General features: G+C 41.2%; 1 protein-coding gene across 1 annotated transcript in view; it reads left to right on the top strand.

Annotated features, from left to right (window-relative positions):
* LOC124789471 (anoctamin-7-like) overlaps nt 1-20,391 on the top strand; it is a 101,891-nt gene that overhangs the window by 40,307 nt on the left and 41,193 nt on the right. The window contains exons 4-7 of the mRNA XM_047256837.1: nt 5,124-5,292; nt 13,019-13,190; nt 13,916-14,173; nt 17,610-17,830. Coding sequence (XP_047112793.1) covers nt 5,124-5,292; nt 13,019-13,190; nt 13,916-14,173; nt 17,610-17,830 — 820 coding nt within the window. The remainder of the gene's footprint in view (nt 1-5,123; nt 5,293-13,018; nt 13,191-13,915; nt 14,174-17,609; nt 17,831-20,391) is intronic.

Genomic DNA, 20,391 nt, shown 5'->3' with positions numbered 1-20,391 from the left:
TATCATGTTGTTCTTGACAGTATTCCAGTAATTATAAAAAAATGGAGAACTTGGGTGTAATTTTGAAAGAGATTGCAACTGAGAAGAAAATATTCTCACCAGGTGGTTTGCCTCTGTGACCACAAAATTTTATGGAAGCTATTTCAGTAGCATGTGAAACATAAATTTGTGCTGTTACTTATTTTACTGAACCTTCACTAATGTGATGTAATCCAACATGGCAAAGCAGTGAGAATACTAGACAGCTAGAACTAACCAAAAATGCTTGTGTACATTATGTTTGCTACATCTGTCTATTTGACAATGTCAGTGCTTCATACACCCAGTTAGGTTGACTGTAGCCAAACAAAACACATTGCTACCACATGCTGTGTTTACTTAGACTCCACAGGGCATAGGAATCCAGTAAATTGCATCAGATATTAAGCACCTGTCATCTCTATCATAATTGAGCCCATCTCACTTATGTAGTACCCTAGTTGTGTCCATCCAAAAAACAAAAACACTTGCAAACTTCATTTCTGGAACTTGACACTCTGCGTCCTATGCACAATTAAATGCCCTGCTGCTTTTATTTTAAGAAGCAGCTGGAGCACTTTCTTCTGGCAGTTTCATGTTTCCCCAAAAGTCGTATATGGTCAGTTCACTTTGTCAAATAGTGAAGCAAATGCCCCCTATCTTCTCCCATTTATGCTTCTTTTCTCTTGTCATATCTCAGTCAATCACATCATTTTCTTTTCCTTTATGTCCATTGTGTTTTATCACATTCCTCTTTTCTTCTTCTACCCTGCTTCTCACATCTATAGCTGCTAGTTTAAACCTATCTTTCTGTAAATTATCTTTATTGATAAACTACTCTTGCTTGTTTTTTTCCACTTCTGTACCACAGTAATTAATAAATATTTTGTACTATTGTATGTTAAATGTAGCTTATAACACCATTATCATAATGAATGCAATGTAATTTATATAGACTGTCTGGTTAGGTATTAGAAAGGACCTGATAGCCCTAATATTACTGTGTTAAAGAAATAATAAAAAAATATTTATTAGCAGAATATTTTGCACACATACACATTCACAGAGGGAGTAGGATACTGCCTAATGGATTAACTGTCCAAAGCAGTATAAAAAGACACAGGGGGAGCAGATTGCAACAGAGACCGTATGCTCATAATATCTCAAATGAAAGTAAAAAGGAATTGTTGTTGAAACCATGTATAAGGTAGGTATCCTAGTGGAAGAAAAATACAAGAAAATTTTACACAAGAAACAGAAAATAAGCTAGCTAAAAGTAGCCCATCCCACAATGAACAACAGGATATGTAAATCTGGTTGAGACACCAGAAGGAAAGTAAACATGAAGTGACATCCAAAGTAATTGGAAAATGAAAATAATTAACCAAGCTTGCTTTAACCAAAAATGCTGGAGTGGAGGAAGACAAGGGAAGCTTGGAGTAAGGACAGGAACCATATTACCTTAAAGATATCATCTGCTAAAATACACAAGGAAACACTACAAATTCTAAGAGGAGAGAAAAGGTAATACTGTTACAAAGTGAAGCTGTAAATAATTACATGCATTACATTAGAAGGGAAATGTTATCAATTCATCAAAGATCCTTCAAGCATATTCACTTGACAAAAACATTTTATTGAGATGGAATGAAATAATCATATGGTATTTTTGACTGGGACACCCCCTTCTGAGGTTGTTCGGCTTCCTAATGCAAACATTTTTATCTGATACCACTTTGCTGTCTTGTGCATCAGTGATGATGAGGATAATACAATATCGAGTCCCCAAGCAGATAAAGTCTTTGATCCAGCTGTGAATAGAACCCCAGCTCCTGGCATGTCATTCAGCTGCACTGACCTCTCAGCTACAGAGGTGGACAACATTTTATCAAGATAAAAGAGGAAGCTGTTGTAATATTTACTTGTGGTCTTACTGGCTACATTTGGGAACCGTGACTTCGTGAAATAATTACTTATTTGTATTTTTTTCTGCCAATATTGTTGTAATATATTGCGTTTACTGAACCTCTGCCATGCTGTCTAAGGCAACTTGCCATGGTTCATGCAGCTCCCCCCATCGGAGGTTTGAGTCCTTCCTTGGGCATAGGTGCGTGTGTTGTCCTTAGCATAAGTTAAATTAAGTAGTGTGTAAGCCTAGGGACTGATGACCACAGCAGTTTGGTCCCATAGGAACTTACACCTCTCTCTCTCACTGAACCTCCAGAGAAAATTCATCAGAAATGTGTGCTGCACATCAAAGGGAATCATGTTGTCCATTATTTAAAAACCTGAATATTTAACAGTCTGCTACCAACACATATATGAAATAATCATATTTTTATACAGCAAACCATAATTATTCGTGAAAAATCACATTCATGCATGTAAAACAAAAATGAATATAATTTTGTGGTTCCTATTGATTGATTAAAGTTGTATGCTCTGATACCTCCATTAATGGGAATAAAAATATTCAACAAGTAAAAGATAAAACTGCATGCACATGAAGCTGTCTGCTGAAAAGAAAGCTACCTGATACTCTGTTACCTACACAGTACAAGAGTTAGTGGTGGACAAACTGGTAATTTAAACAGAATGTCAATGATAATTAGCATTATTACATAAACATAATTGTCTGTCCTTAGGGAGAAAATGAACTGTCAAATACTGTTCCATGTCCTCAGTAATCATTTTATACCAGGGCTGTTCAAAAAATTCTGGAACATTCGTAATTTTGCGCCATTGTTGGAGTGAAATGCAGCTGGCATCCTTGCATATGCCTGTATTTAATGTGTAACTGCCGATAGTTTCATTGTTGTATGTCTGTTAGTTATTGTTTACTGCTGTATTGAGTAGAACATTGTTGACAATTTGCAAAGTTTGAGATGACAGAGTTAGAGGAGTGGCCCTACTGCTTTAAACATTGTATGAAATTCAAGAAAATCATTTCAGAAATGCACCAAATGATGCAGGAAGCTTACGGTAATGAGTGCTTAAGCTATACTCAATGTTACAAATAGTTCACACAGTTTAAAAATAGCCAGATGGAAGTTAAAGATGTCCGTCTTTCACGATGCCCTTCTACATCTACCAATAATGCTCATGTCAGGAAAGTCAACGAAACTGTGTGTGCCAATGAAAGACTGACTGTTCAAAAGCTCATGTATCAACACCAGAAAGATCTTTGCCTCATAATGTGTGAAGAGCTTTTGGATCATGCAAATGGGAACAAGGTGTTTCTTAAGAGAATCATAACGGGTGATGAGAAGTGGGTCTAAGGTTATGATGTTGAAACCAAGGTCCTATCTTCACAATAGGTCAGGAAAGGTTCTCCAAGATCAAAAAAAGCTTGTCAGGTCAGGTCAAATGTCAAAACAATCTTGATAGTTTTGTTTGGCTTTGAAGGATTAGTTCATCGTGAATTCAGGCCTCTGGGACAAACTGTTAATCAATGGTACTATCTGGACACATCGCGATGTCTGTGATAAAATGTGAGAAGGCTAACACCTGAAAAGTGGTGAGACAATTCATGGCTCTTACATCACCATAATTCACTCATACATTTAGTCCTGTTGGTGTGTCACTATTGCACAAAAAACGACATCACTGTGCTGCCTCATCCTTCTCTCTCTTGAGACCTGGCCCAAGTGGACTTATTTTTTAATTCCAAATTTGATAACCACATTGAAAGGATGAAGATTTGCAATAACAGGCAAGATAAAAGGTAGTTCACAGATGATGCTTTGCACCATGCAGCAGGAGGCATACCAAGACTACTTCCACAAGTGGAAACAGTGTTTGGAGTGGTGTATCAGTTGTGGATGAGAGTATTTCAAAGGAGACCATGCAAAATAAGAAAAAGGTAAGCATAGGAAAATTTTGTGGATGAAGTTTCAGAATTTTCAGAATAATCCATGTCTTGCTAAATGATGATACTAATTTTATCCAAATCATGTGGAAAAAATCAGTCTACAGGCTACTTGTACAGCATTTATTTGAGAGTATGACTACTTGTTGATAGTTGACATGCTACTCAGTAGCACATTGGCTCAAGTTCACTAAGAATGGACATATATTTAATACTAAATACTCACATAACTTAAGACACACTTTATTTTTTTGACAGAAGAAATGATTTTAAGTTTGACTGAAGATTTGTTTTTCTGCCTGCCAGAACATTCTGTGTTAATGGGAAAAAATAAAAGATTTTAGTCACTGCATATTGAAGTCTTGCGAAAGCCACTGATAGCTTTAGCAATGATTTATAAAGACTACCTTCATCTTCGCCTTCTTCTTCTTCTTCTTCTTCTTCTTCTTCTTCTTCTTCTTCTTCTTCTTAGTAGTAGTCGTCGTCGTCGTCGTCGTCGTCTAGTGTTGTAAAGGTTTACATTACTATTTTACATAAATTATAATGGGTTATTTATGATTAATTCTGTTGGCAAATAAATACATACATACATACATACATACAAACAAAAGTGTGGTGAAAATGTCTAACTCCTTGAAAAGGCATCGGCAAGATTACTCTGGAGGAACACCATATATCAATCTGGAACCGCGCGACCGCTATGGTCACAGGTTTGAATCCTGCCACTGGCGTGGATGTGTGTGATGCCCTTAGGTTAGTTAGATTTAAGTAGTTCTAAGTTCTAGGGGATTGATGACCTCAGATGTTAAGTCCCATAGTGCTCGGAGTCATTTGATGTGAACACCATATACTGTTCTCACTGCTTGATTTTGTGCAGTCAATATGCCCTTTCTAAGTGGTGAATTATTTGGGTATAGTTATATTTTTGTCAACTGTTGCATTAATTTCTAAATAAAAAGTAGTATTCATTTTTTATGAATACTAAAAGCCTATGGAGTGAGTATTAAACCTTCAATATGTTAATTCTTATGTAAAATGAATATTCTTTACATTATTTTTCTGATGTATTATACATCCATGATGATTTTTCTCAGCATCCATGAGGATCATCTTACGTTTTACCTACAGATCCAAAAATATAATTCATAACATTACCAGTAACTCTTTATGTCGAACATATTTTTCTGCAAACTAGTAGAAAGACCAGGCTTTACAGATTTACAAAAATTGTTCCCAGGTTCCTTGGCAGTGATAACCATGATACTTACTTTACCAATGTTCAGCGTAGTCGCATATTGTATGAGATCCTTTCAACAGCTATATTTGGCAAGAAGAAGAAAGGTGAAGTGGGCATTGAAAGGCTAGTGGAAGAAGGGGTCTTCTGCTCAGCATTTCCTCTACATGATGTAAGTATGGTTTCTACTTTAATCTTGTTAATTTATTAGTTACATCTTCCACAGATAATTTGCCTCATATTTGTATCAAAATGTTGTGGACTGTGTCAGCTTACAGAATATGTATATATAATTTACTTTTAACAATAACAATCATACTATTTTTCAATACTGTTTCTTTTTTCTTTAATTTTCTTTTTACAGGCTACCAGTTCTTAAATAAAAATTGTCTATGGTATGGAAGGTGTTATTCAGATTATAGGTTAGATTTGAAACTTGCATTGCTATCTCAGACTTTTATGTTATTGGGCAGATGATGAATATATTTTGTTGATGTGTACTGAACTCCTTTCTGCACCCATGACTGCTTTAGTAATGGGTAATAAGTGTCATTTTTCAATTCTAATGTTGTAGGTATGGTCATCACTCTTCTTCTCAAACTGTGATGCATTATTTATGACAAATTTCATTAGTGAATGTACATCCAGGGTTTCCGAAGACAGCAAGATTTCTCCCCCCTCCCCTCCCCCTCTCCTCTCCTCCCCTCCTCTCCCCTCGCCCCCCTCTCCCCTCGCTCCCCTCTCCCCTCGCCCCCCTCTCCCCTCGCCCCCCTCTCCCCTCGCCCCCCTCTCCCCTCGCCCCCCTCTCCCCTCGCCCCCCACTCCCCTCGCCCCCCACTCCCCTCGCCCCCTCTCCCCCTCGCCCCCCTCTCCCCCTCGCCCCCCTCTCCCCCTCGCCCCCCTCTCCCCCTCGCCCCCCTCTCCCCCTCGCCCCCCTCTCCCCCTCGCCCCCCTCTCCCCCTCGCCCCCCTCTCCCCCTCGCCCCCCTCTCCCCCTCGCCCCCCTCTCCCCCTCGCCCCCCTCTCCCCCCTCTCCCCCTCGCCCCCCTCTCCCCCTCGCCCCCCTCTCCCCCTCGCCCCCCTCTCCCCCTCGCCCCCCTCTCCCCCTCGCCCCCCTCTCCCCCTCGCCCCCCTCTCCCCGTCGCCCCCCTCGCCCCCTCGCCCCCTCGCCCCCTCGCCCCCCTCGCCCCCTCGCCCCCCTCGCCCCCCTCGCCCCCTCGCCCCCTCGCCCCCTCGCCCCCTCGCCCCCTCGCCCCCTCGCCCCCTCGCCCCCCCGCCCCCTCGCCCCCCGCCCCCTCGCCCCCCGCCCCCCCGCCCCCCCGCCCCCCCCCCGCCCCCCCGCCCCCCCGCCCCCCCGCCCCCCCCGCCCCCCCGTCCCCCCGCCCCCCCCGCCCCCCCGCCCCCCCGCCCCCCCGCCCCCCCCCGCCTTCCCCGCCCCCCCGCCCCCCCGCCCCCGGCCCCCCCTCGCCCCCCTCGCCCCCCCTCGCCCCCCCTCGCGCCCCCTCGCGCCCCCTCGCGCCCCCTCGCGCCCCCTCGCGCCCCCTCGCGCCCCCTCGCGCCCCCTCGCGCCCCCTCGCGCCCCCTCGCGCCCCCTCGCGCCCCCTCGCGCCCCCTCGCGCCCCCTCGCGCCCCCTCGCCGCCCCCCAGTTCTTTTGTGAGCTCATGCATGGTGCACATGGGGCCCCAAGCTATTGCAGCCTGTTCTTCCTTCCTGGATTGCATTTCTTTCCCTGTGCCCCTCCCGTCCTGTCCTCCTCCTTCCCCTCTGCCCCCTCCTTTCATCACTCTCTGGGTTCTTACTTATGTTGACCTGGCTAGCCATCCAGTTTCCTGTATTCGTTCCAGTTTTGTTTTCCTTGTCTTTTTGTTTTTCATCCTTCCTTTTATGCATTTTTAGTCCCCCTTTGGGGTTTGACCTCCTCTCTATGTAGAGTCAGCCATTTGGGCAAGAATTCCCTCCCTAGCATCTATCACGTGGATACCTCTCTCCCTTTCCTTCCCCTCGTCCTTCCCCTGCATAGCCCCCCTTCCACACTGATAGGTCATCAGTGCATGTAGCCAATCTGTGTGGTGGGGCTGTTATGAACCCATGTGGCTGAGCCCCTGACAACAAAGGGATCGCACTTGTGATACCTGATCTGTTGGCTCCCCATGTATGCCTAGGAGTTGTTGCTTGACATTCTGCAGCATCAGAACTGGAAATGGCTACATTGTACCCGTGGAGCTAGCCCCTGATCAGAGTGGGTGGTATCAGGGCAGATGTATGAAACGTATCAAGCTCCAGAAAACTGGCCGTTCTTCTATGACCATCTCTTCAGTTGGTAATGGATCATTTAATGCTGCTTCTTATTTCCTTGCGGCCTTCCCTTACCTGACTACACTCTGGGAGAAGGGCCAGGCTCACCAGCTTGGGGTGCAACACTTCCCTTGTTACCTAGTCTGAATTAGGATGGATGGGGACACATTCACTGCCACTAAGCTGTTATTTTCTGTCGAAAACGTCGAAGACAAGTCTGCCAAAGTGGAGTCTTTCAGTAAGATTCGGTTGAGTTCACTGTCAATCAAAACTTATTCTGCATCCATTCTGCAGCCCTCCATTCTAGTGACCATGTAGGTGATGTCCTGGTGTTCATTACTCCTCACCAGTCTTTGAATATGGCTCAGGGAGTCATTTTTCACAGGCGCCTCATCCCTCAAACTGATGAGAAACTCTGGGCAGATCAGAAGTGATGGGGCATTCATTTTGTTTCACATGTTCAGATAGGTTATAAGGATAATCACACTGATATTAGCACCTTTATTGTGGCATTTGAGGGAGGTACCCTGCCAGAGAAGGATGAGAGGTCAAGTGTTATCAGTGTGACCTGAAGCTGTACGTCTCACTACCATTGTGATTCTTTCAGTGCTTGCATATCAGCACACGTCTTCCTACTGTAAGGCAGAGCCTTTATGTAGTGAATGTGGACAATCAGTCCATGAGGGGAGCCCCTGTGTCCCACTGCTCATGTTCGGTAATTGTCGAAACCATCTCTCTCCATGCTTGCCTGACTGCCTAATTTATAAGAAGAGGAGATGATACAGGAGCATAAGACCCCTGATAGTTTCTTACACTGAGGCTCATAAAAAATATGACTGGCTTCAACCTGTATCAATGACTTCTACCTTTTCCTCTGACACATCCTTTCCCCTCCTCCCAGAATTGTTTCGTCTTCTCTCTCTCTCTCTCTCTCTCTCTCTCCCACTTCCACTCCCACTCCCCTGCAGTTTCCATGCTCTCACTTATGGGTGCTGCTCTCCTTCCCTGGCCAGAGAAGTGTACCCCTTCTTTGATGCCCACCAGTGATGTGGCTCCCTCCTGGGTCCTCTCACCTTGATGTCTCCAATGCCAGAGGCCTACTATCACAAACTCAGTCATGGGACACACAGTCAGTGCGCCCCAAGGTCACTGGCTCTCTTTATGCTCCAGACCTTACAGAAGCCTGCTTTCCCTCCACACTCTGCCCTCCTCGACCTAAGAAAGAGTAGGAGTAGGAGTAGGACTAGGACTCTCAGGGACAAGGCACCCCTAGTGAACCTGAAGGCACCATCTCCAACTTTGCAACATGAGTCTGACCTGTTATTTATTGGTGTCACCTGACCCTTGTTGGTGACAGATGGTGACCTGGTAGTGTGATTGGCTCCAGCCCATTTGCCTACCATTTGGATACCCACTCCATGCTTATTCTGTGGAACTGTAATGGATACTACCATCACCCCCTAGAGTTGCACTCTCTTATTGCCTTTTACTTGGCAACTTGTGTTATTCTCCAGGAATTTCATTTCACTGATGGTTGCTCACTGACTTTTTGTGGAGTCCGTGGTTTGTCGGAACTGGGTTGGCCCTTTGAGGGCCTCTGGTGGCATCTGCATGTTGGTATGTCCAGTCAACTTGGACCCTGTGGTCACTTTTGCAATTTTTCCCTCCCTCCTGACAGGTCACCTACACCCGCTGTCCTAACTGCCCTCCTTCAGCTGCTTGCACTTCCCTTCCTTCTCCTTGGAGATTTTAGTGCCCATCACACTTTGCGGGGCAGTGCTTTTTCACCTGGTCAGGGGCTCCCAGGGACCAATTTCTTGCAGACCATGAGCTAAGCCTTCTTAATGATGGTTCCCCTACTCATTTTAGTTCTGCATATGGCACTGTCTCTGTCATTGGCCTTGCGGTCACTTCCCCTCCTGTTCTTCCTTTCCTATACTGCTCACCACATGATGACGTCTGTGGTAGTGACCACTTCCTTTTCTCTCATTCTCTTCCCACCTCACAATGGCTAGCTTTCTCTGCTGGGCTTCACATAGTGATGATTGGCCTCTATATACCTCCCAGATCATGTTCACACATTCTTTGTCAGGTTGTATTGATGAAGTCATGTGTAATCTGTTTGATAAGGCAGTTTGCCCTGTCATTCCCCACTCAAGCCTCACTTGCCTGTTCCATCCTGGAGTGTGGCTATTGCCACTGCCATCCGTGATAGTCACTGCACCTTGCAACATATTAAGTAGCAGCCATTCTCTGCCAGTCTTATTACCTTTAAATTTCTTCATGTCAAAGCCCATTACTATTATATTTTTTGTGAAAGCCAGGATTGCTTGATTTTAAGACGTTTATTTAAATTACTAGTTTCAACAGGATCATGCTGCCCTCTTCAGATTGGCATTACACTTTGCATACATGTTCACATACATGTGTCATAAACATTTTGAGAGCAAAATGTCAATACAAAAAACACCACAGGTATGCAAAGTATAATCCCAATCTGATGATGACAGCGTGATTTAGTCAAAACTAGTAATTGGAGTGAAGGTCTTAAAATCAAGCGATCATAGCTGTCACAAAAAATACATATATAAACAGAGATCGCTCCAACAACATGTGTACATCATGTAGTATATGCCCGATAGCTAATCAGTCGAGCACATGGGTGTGTTGGGAATGCTTTGTCTCCTCCCTAGGTTCTTCTGTCCCTTCATCAGGGGTGTGTGGACTACACTCCGAACCCTCCCAGATTTTAGTGGGAGCCTTCCATTCCAGGCCTTACCACTCCAGGTGGCTTTTGCACAGATCCATCAGTTCTTACGGAACACTTTGCAGCCCATTTTTCAATGTCATCAGTATCACCCTCCTATCCAGCCGCCTTCCTCGTCCAGAAACAGGGGGCTGAAGCTTCCTGCTAAATGTTTTACCCCTTGTCAGATCGAATCCTACAATCAACCTTGTACTGAAAGGGAACTTCTTTTGGCCCCCTCTTCTTCGCACAGTTCAGCCCTGATTCCATGCATAATCAATTGCTTCAACACCTCAATCCTCCATGACGACAATATCTCTTCCAGGTGTTTAACTGTATTTGGCTCCAAGGCACTTTTTCCCCCTCAATGGAGAGACATTATTGTGGTTCCTGTCCTTAAACCTGGCAAGAATCCATAATCCCTTGATATTTACTGTCTGATCAGCCTGCCTAAGGTCCCTCGCAAATTACTAGAATGGATGGTTAGTCATCAGCTCAATTGGGTCTTCGTATCTCAGGACCTTTCATCTTCTTAACATTGCAGCTTTTGTGTGTGACCATCTCCAGTTGATCATCAACTTTGATTGGAAACCGTTGTTCAACAGGCCTTTTCTCACTGCCAACATCTTGATGCTTTTTTCTTCAATCTTTGTAAGGCCTACAAAGCGGCTTGACACCATCACAACCTGCTTACACTCCATGAATGGGGTCTTTGGGGACCCTCTACCTATTTTCCAGTTCCTGTCCACAGGCTGTTAAGAGTTCATTTTTTGCCACCCTTCTTAACTCTCCACATGCTCCATATTAAGTATCCTTCTCATTGCATCATTGCATTTAATGGACTTGTGGCCTCTGCCAGACCATTAGTCACCCCTGCTCTGTATGTGAATGATTTCTATATTTACACTAGTTCCCACTCATTGGCCTCTGTGAAATGACAGCCTACCACTATCAATATAGGCGGACACAATTTTGAACGAGTAGAGAAATTAAGTACCTAGGATTGAGTCTATCTAATAAAATCAAGGTTAAGAAAGAGGTTCAACAGAGAATAGTTAATGCTAATCATGCCTTCTTTAGTCTCAATAACTTATTCAAGTCACACTTGGGCTCACAAAACAGCAAGATCAAACTTTACATGGCACTAGTAAAACTGGTTCTATTATTTGGCCGCAACACATGGCCAACTTCACAAACACTTGAAGAGTGCATTTGAAAGGAAAGTGCTCAGAAAGATCTATGGGCCTACATTCAACAGAGAAAATGGAAGATGGGAAAGGAGGCAAAAAGAGGACTTGTACCAACGTTTTGTGAACGCTGCTGATGGTAGGACCATCAGAGGATAATGACTCTGGTGGTTGGGACATGTCTCCAGAGCTGGAGAATCTATCCCCAACTGAGTGTTCAATTCCCAGCTGACTGAAAGACGTCCAAGAGGTCGTCCAAGGACTTGGTGGAAAGATAGGGAGATGAGGACATTGCAGAAGGTATAACCAACAGCATCCCCAGAAGATGCAATGGACAGAAGAAAGTGGAACATCTGCCAGAAATACCTGCAGCTGTGATCAGGACAATGCTCCCTACTGTGTCACTGATTGTGTTATTGATCTTTGGATAGTGTGTGATTAATGCATATGATATTCTGAGCTTAATTGACCACTTTTACACTCACTTCAGTTATGGATTTGCACCAATTGACTTACTCCATCACATTCTGCAATGTGAATGGTATAATGCAGCTAACTGTGCCATGACACACCAATGTCCAAATAATTTGATACTAATTGGTAGATATGCACATTTTAAACCTTTCCAGGTGGCCTACTTCTAAACTAGGTAGCTTACAATTTGATACTAAATATTCACTTGCATATAACCACTCTGGTTTCACAGCTGTATTACAGTGTTTTAATTTCTACATCTGCATCTAATTTGAGTCATTTTAATAACCTTTATTTTCCTTTGAGAAATTATAAATATTATTATTATTATTATTATTATTATTATTCAATCACTGAATTTAATTAAAAAATCAGTTCAAGTAGTGTCATGTACTATTTATATGAAATAAAAAATAAAATTAAGTTTTTGGCTGTGGTGAGCAAGATGTGACACCAAGGCTTTGGGTGCAACCCTTTTTGCACAATTTGCCATGCTCTTAGTGCTGAAAACTTCATACGTGCTCAATATTTCTCACCTTATTCTTTTCTTGTTCTGATATTTGGAGAGATACTGTACCTATTAGGAGTATTTATTTGCAGTATAATGTACTGTTGACAGTTATGTGCTACATTTTGGTGGATAGACACAAACATTCATTTACAACCAAAACACTTTTGTACAATCTCATAATGCAAGCTTCAACCAGAATATTTTCTGTTCATTCTCCACAATACAGAGAACAAAAAATAGTTTCATTTTCCTCAACACAGTACTGTGTGAAACATTTGCTGAGTTCACAGGAGAGTATAAAATCTGATGAGAAAGTCTATCAATATTGCTAATGTGGAACTGACATTGAAGTATTATAATCTACCTTGAAATGGTATCCTTTGGGCTTAAAGCGAATTACAGTGTAAAGAGAGGCTGCCAGTAGTGCATTCATTGAAATGGCATCAAACTAAGCAGTAAGCAAGCACAATTCTCAAAACTTCCAAAGCTGTTGAGCACACTATTCCACATCAACATGCAAATTGTTATAGCAGTCAGTCATACCTAAGTCACTGCTGTGACAGTCCTCCAGAGTCAATCAGCACTAAATATAAAACAAACTATTGAAGGTTTTTTACTGAGTAGTTGTTTTATTACTTACAGAGACTGGTAAGAAATAACTGATAAATTCTTCTTTATTGCAAAGGGGCCTTATGAAGTGAAGAGAAGAACTGATGGCACACCACTAGGACCACTCAATCCCCGTCAGGTCCTCTATGAATACTGGGCCCGTTGGGGAAAGTGGTATAAGTACCAACCACTTGACCATATTAGAGAATATTTTGGTGAGAAGATAGCAATCTACTTTGCTTGGCTTGGTGAGTCACTGAAATCCTAGGACGAAAGTGATAAATGCACTAGTTTAACTTACATGTGAAGTAACTGTTTCTTTATGTATCCACGTATTATTTCTGTTACATTTTTAATTTCCAATACAATATTCTTTAATGTAATTTGATTGCAAATATGCCCATCTTTAGATGTTTTAGTGTGAATTTATATCTTTGGTCAATGATCTGCAAAGTTTGCTTAATATAGCAGTAAGAAAACAAACAATTTCCTTCTGGCAGTCACTAAAACTGTATAGTAACATGTAATGAACAAAGAAGTTAGAGGCTTAGTAAGAGGGCTGTTATTGTAAAAAGTAAATTAAGAGAATAACAAAGAGATTCACAGAAAGTAGCACTGGTAGAAGAGAAATGAATCGCGTTCAGTGTCAATTTTCTGCCATATATTTTCTCCCACTTTCCACTGTATTCAGTCACTTACTCTTTTTCTTGCTTCATCTGACATGTATCTTCTGAGACACCTGTGTTCTTTTTCATGTTTTGTTTCATGAATATCAGTTTCTGATAAGCCAATATTTATTGACTTTGATAATTGTATTGTTTGGTTCCCTCTCTTTCTTGATTTTGTATGAATTTTGAATGTACCTACATTTATTGTTCCAATATTGGCCACATATGTAACAGCCAATGCTTAAAATTTTTTTTGAACTGTGAATAAGATAGGATTTTTTTGTAACACATTTTTAAAACTGCAGGCTTCTACACTGGATGGCTACTGCCTGCTGCTGTGGTTGGCTTGTTGGTCTTCATGTATGGTGTTTGCACAATGCACTCAAATAGACTGGCAAAAGAAGTATGCAGTAGCCAAGGACAGTTTAAGATGTGTCCTCTCTGTGATGTGGAAATTGGTTGCAATTATTGGGACCTGAGTGATGTTTGTGGCTATGCTCAATTTGCCTACCTCTTTGATCATCCAGGCACAGTCTTCTATGCAATTTTTGTTTCATTTTGGGGTAAGTAATTTATTTTAATGATGATAACCCTAGTAGTAGTAGTAATAGTAATCTGCTTCAGTTGTTGCCACCAACTGATACTTTGCAGCAGTAAGATGCTATACTCCCATTATGAAGGAATGAGTTTATACTCAACGTCCAGTTTGTGTGATCCTAGTGTTTCTATAAAATAATTAGAGCCCAAGCCAAGTCATTTGTTTTGGAAAAGGTGATAGCTAACTTCTTTACCTGATCCTATCTTGTGGTCAGTCTGTAATCTTGTCACATAACTTTCATGAGGGGCAGCCATGTTTATATATAGACTTAAACATAATTGCTGTGTAGCTTCTTGTATAGGCTAGACTGCCAGTCAGTGTCATATAGTGCTGCTCACGACGATGTTGTCAGTTTCAAGGCTGGTTCACAGGCTATGTTGCTAGTCCACCCCACTCCAACACCAGCTTCTCTAAATTTCAAGGGTGAAAACAGTCACTCAATCATTTCACTTCAACAACCCTCCAAATATCAATCTCCTCCTGTCCCTGTCAGCGTACCTGCACTCATGTATATCCAACCTGTTGCCCCACTGGCTTCTCATGTTGTCTTCTGTTTGTAGGCTATGTGTACTTGTCACAGTTGTCTGGCTCTATTGTGACCTCCCTTCTCCTACACCAGCGTAGTTACTGTAGATATATGCAGATATCTCTGCTTATTCTCTGGAGAGATCTCCCCACGCACCACCACAGTCACCTCCCCATATTCTTACCCTCCTTTGTCCCCTGCATACACCAGCCTGAATGCAGATGACAGCTGTATTAGAGTTTTATCAAGTAACATTCCTAACATATGACATTTGTCAAAATGCAGTGTGTTCTATATCCGCATATCATAATACTTTTGGTACACATGTATTTGCATAAGAAAGGTCAATGTGTTTGATGTCTTGTAAGGAACCCACCCACAATCATCTAGGCCACAAATTTTCAAGATAAGTATTTTATTATTTCAGTCTTCTTTTCCCCGTTTGAGTGTAGATATGGTGGAGTAGTGAGACGGAGAATAGTAATTAATTTTGGTTGCTAGTGCTATTGCTCAGTTCACTGTTAAACCCTGTGTTCATATGGAGTGAGAAGTTCTGTTGCAACTGTATCGCCACATAATTTACAGGTTTAGAGTGAGATTATAAACAGAATGCTGCAGTGGCAAAGTGAAGTCTCAATAATTCAGTAAAGTGTTTACCTGTCCTTCTGCTGTTATGAAGAAATTGAAATTCTAACCATACCAGAGGACCTGTCAAGGTTATAGTACATTTAGTTTTTGCATATTTTATGAAAGAAAGTACATGAAATGAAGTTCTAGTTAGTTATCAGTTGTCTTGGAATATGGTAACAGTGTCATCTATTCTATCCAGTGGTAAAAAATACCAGTACTAAGATTCTTCCAGTGCAAGGAAACAACAAAATCAAGTACAAGGAAATCTCAATAGAACTATGAAACACCAATAGAATGCTGTAATCATGAAAAGACACTATACTAGATGTTTTCTTTTCTCCATCATTTGTTGTTCCATTCTTCCACAGTTTTAGGTTTACTCTGTTATGTCTGATTTTCATAGACGAGATGTATGTTCCTCATTATCAATATTAGGTGCATTTATGGGACACTTACGTGGAACAACTATACGTGACTGGTTATATTATGTGGCTAATTCATCTTAAAAGGGGAGGACGTGGGATGGTTCTCACTGGTTTGGCTCAAACTGTGTGAATAGAAGCAAGTATATGACCTTTCAAAGTTCCTAAAATACTTTGTGAGTGGTCCATAGGAAAAAAGAAAACTCTCTTTGGAAGTTTTTTGACCACATTGTGAGTGATTTTTGAATAACAACTGTGCAGTCAGTAGTGTGGCACAGTTGGTTAGTGTACAGAATAATAATTATTCATTGTATTTTATTCCCTGCAATTTGGAACTACCAATTAAAAAATTTAAACATAGTTTAACAGTTTCATTTATTTACATAAAATATATATAATTTACAGTTAGTTATAATGGCTTTAATTTGAATAATTATTATAGTTAAAGGGGCCAGTTTTCATAACTGGATGTAGTTATGAATGGAAGTAATGTTTCTGAAAATTCTATCAAGGAATTACCTGTTTTTTATTTATTACAGGCAGCTTCATTACATATTTTGGGCAATAATCATCAAAGAAACATTTAAAACATAAATATTGTTCACACAACACACATTTTATGAATGCATTTTTTCAGCATAAACATTTTTCTGAAATATGCTTCAGTGGAAAGCCTACTTCATTCACATTTTTAAATGGAGGCTTTTCCCTCTATCAAGTTTGATGCATACCAAGCATATTGAACCATTGGAGTGAAAACAGGAGCAGTAAACTGATGCTGCATGATGTGCATCTTTCCTCAAGAATAATTCTTGCTGTTTTTGTAGCATACATAATCTTTGTAATCTTTTAATTAGATTTTTGACTTGGTGATAGATATTTATATAACATGGTTGAGTAAGAGGAGTACATACTGTAGAGACCATTACAATATCTCAGAAAAAAGTTGAAATCACAAACCATTAGAGATGAGTCATTCAAAAACAACCCATGTTTAACTATATTCATTATTCAGATTAAAGTAATCATTATTAACTGTAAGCTGTGTATACTAATTTTATGTATATAAATTGAACTGTTAAACTATATGTAAATTTTAACATTGCTAGGAATAAAATACAATAAGCAAAAAAAATTTGGGTAGCAGCAGGAATCAAGCTCATGCTGCCAAATTATCACACTGTACACTTACTGGCTGCGTAACACCACGAAAGGTACAATTGTCACCCATATAATCACTCATAATTTAATCAAAAAACTTTAGAGTATTTTTTTTCTCATTTCCTATGACCCACTCAGATGTAATATTTTAGGAAACTCAAAGGGTCATATGCTTGCTTCTACTTAGAGTTTGAGCCAAATCGATGAGACCTGTCCTGCGCAATCCTCTTGCTAATGTCAAGTGAAATGGCTTTTAAAACTGGAAATTTGTATTTATTATTCACTGTATCTTCACTATCCTGCTCGCTCCCCCCCCCCCCCCCCTCCACACACACACACACACACACACACACACACACACACACACACACACACACACACACACACACACACACACACACACACACAAAAACAAACATGTATTTTTAGTAGTTTCAGAATGACAAGTTTGACATTTGAACTTAAAATGAAAGTAATAACACAATCAATGATGAAGGCCACTTGTCCCAAATAGAGAAATAGAAACAAGTATTGATAAACAAATGCTAAACTGCTGCTCTTTGACAATTCAAGTTTCTACAAAACTAAGCAATAAATTCCTAGTAGTGTCAACACAGCCCCAGTCATGCTTATACAGTGCCAGTTCTACTCTTCTACTACAGCTGTAACTTTCCTGGAGTACTGGAAACGCAAGTCTGCAAGCCTGGCTCATCACTGGGATTGCATGGGGTTCCAGGAGGAAGAGGAACGGCCACGGCCAGAGTTCGCAGCACGTGCCCCATTTCTGGAACGTAATCCTGTTACTGGAGTGAGGGAACCAAGCTTCCCTTCCTCCCTACGGCACAAACGCATTGCTGCAGGAATTGGAATAATTTTTTTGATGGTGAGTTTCTTAATCACATTTTCTCATGCATATTCACCTTCGTGTTAAGTAAGTATATTTTGTTTTGTAATTTGCATAACCTCTCAACTTATTTTCTCATCTTGTACTTACATCATGAAGCATGATAGGTGGAGTAGGAGTTGGAAAGGTTTGTAAGTTTACCACATTTTGTCTAGATATTCTAAGTCGAGTGATGTGAAATGGCAAAAATATTTCTACTTGACTTCTTATTTTTACATTTTTTAACTTGAAATCTCACTCACACTTTTCATTCAGTTTTATTGTTTAACAAAATTAGTAAACATCTGAGGTAAAACAGTTTACAACGTGGTTCAGTGTAGGATCTGCAACATGTAAACTAAATCTGCCACACGAGATAGATCTGCCCCAGTGTAGCTCCTTTTAAGATTTCCTCCTCCTGTCCTTCTGAAACAGCAATGATACCATTGTAATGCTTTCCGAAACAAATTGGAAGCAGACAGAATTAGACAATAGAAAGCATAAACTGATTCAGGTATCCAAAAGAAATTTCATGATCCATATCATCTCTCCAGAAAGTTAGATTGATTTTACTCCTGGCATATAAGCAACATTAGCACAGGAACTACAGTGGCAGCTTGAACTAAAAACTGTAAGTGACAAATGATCATTCAGTCAGTCAGTGGTGAGAAGGTAGTGTGAAGTAGTGGATGTGATGCCTTAATGTGTCAACATTTTTGTCAACAAATCACAGTGGAGAAACATCTCTAAATCAAATGTTCAACACATTCTCCAGGATGGTTTGAAGAAGACAAGTGCATGTCAGATTTATCCCTCACACCTTGACTCCTAAACAAAAAATGATGAAGCAGGGATACCTGCCATGACTTGATTGAAATACAAAATGCGGACAATTCTTTTCTGAAAAAAATCATCACAGGTGATGCAGCCACTCACAAAACAGGGTAGTGCAGAAATTCACATGAAAAGTCAATGATGTGATGATAACTTTTCTTTATTTTTAACTATCCAGTCTCAAAACTTTTTGTACTGCTGTGCTGCATCATAAAGCCTCACCAGACTATTGAGTTGTTGTTAAAAGGAGAAAGACTCCTAGTCTAATGTATAAAGGAGCAAGCACCAGCTTCTTGCTACTGCTTTCTAGTGTATGTTCTAGCTCAGTTTATTTTGTATTGATATATAAATATTCCGTGTGTAATCTTTCATTGTTCCTGAAGTTTCATTGTTACACCTACCAATATAGAGAGAGACTGATATTAAATCACTGTGTATGACATCAGTGCTCTCAAATCTGACTGGAATTTTAATGTAGTATGTCCCAACAATACTGAAGCTGAAGTAAGTAGAAATCAAAAATAAGATTTCAGTTGGGCTCAGTCATAAGGATATTTTACAGATGACAAATGATTGACTTCAGAACAACATTATGATGTCACAAGATTATGGTATTTGTGGGTTAACATTTTTCTGCCTTCATTTGATTAAAATTTTATATTTAAATATTATTTTATGTAAATTTTTAAGATTGTTAAGATTCCATTATTATATCTTTTTATGTAGATAATTTAGGAGTAAAGCAAACCATTCATCGAATAGCAACAGCAGTCAGTTGTTAACAGGTGTGCAGCAAAGAAGAACAAAAAAGTTCAGCAGATGGACTGGGGTAGGGTTATGTCATGTAGTGTAGGATGAGGGGAAAAGAGGGAGGAAGGAGGAGGAGGAGGAGGGATGGGTAACTAGTGTCTCGGAGGGAGGCAGCAATCATACAGGATAGGAATGCATGTGATAGAGGTGGCAGATAGACAGGCTAGGCATGCAACACACGGGCACAACAGACATGGAGGTGTGGTGTGTGATGAGGCTGATATGGAGGCATGAATTTGGAGGGGTTGACAGGTTATAGGGAGGGGAAACTGTTGGCTAGAGGGTGTGAAGACAGTGGGTTAGTGGAGATTGTGGTCAGGAAGATTGCGAGAGTGGAGAATGTCTTACAAGGATAACTCTGTTCTATGTAATTCAGAAAATGTGGTGCTGGAGAGAAGGGTCCAAATGGGATGGGTTGTGAAGCAGCCACGGAGCTTCACTATGTTGTGCCCAACACAATGTTGTGCCACTGGGTGATCAACTCTGTTCTTGGCAGTGGCTGTTCATTATGGTAGACAGCTGGTAGGTGGTTGTGCCCACATAAATTTCTGTGCAGAAGTTGCAGCAGAGCTGGTATATGACATAGCTGCTTTCACAGGTGGCCCTGCCTTTCATGGGATAGGAGAAGCCTGTGACAGGACTGGAATAGGATGTGCTCGGTGAGTGAATTGGGCAGGTCTTGCATCTGTGTCTTCCACAGGGAGTGGGAGTGGCATAGGGATGGAGCAGGATGTTGTACAGGTTGAGTGGACAACAGAATACTGCTTTAGGAGGGGTGGGAAGAATCATGGAAAAGCTGTCCCTCATTTCCAGGCAGCACCCTGGCAAAGTGTGTGGTTCATCTGCTCCAATCCATTAGGGGTGATACTAAGTGATTCTTAGGAATGGAGGGAGAATTAGGAGTGTGTGATGATATG

This window comes from Schistocerca piceifrons, chromosome 3 (genome assembly GCF_021461385.2).
Source record: "Schistocerca piceifrons isolate TAMUIC-IGC-003096 chromosome 3, iqSchPice1.1, whole genome shotgun sequence".
Taxonomy (NCBI): domain Eukaryota; kingdom Metazoa; phylum Arthropoda; class Insecta; order Orthoptera; family Acrididae; genus Schistocerca; species Schistocerca piceifrons.
Note: the sequence above shows the minus strand (reverse complement) of the source record. Positions and strands in the feature narration are given on the sequence as shown.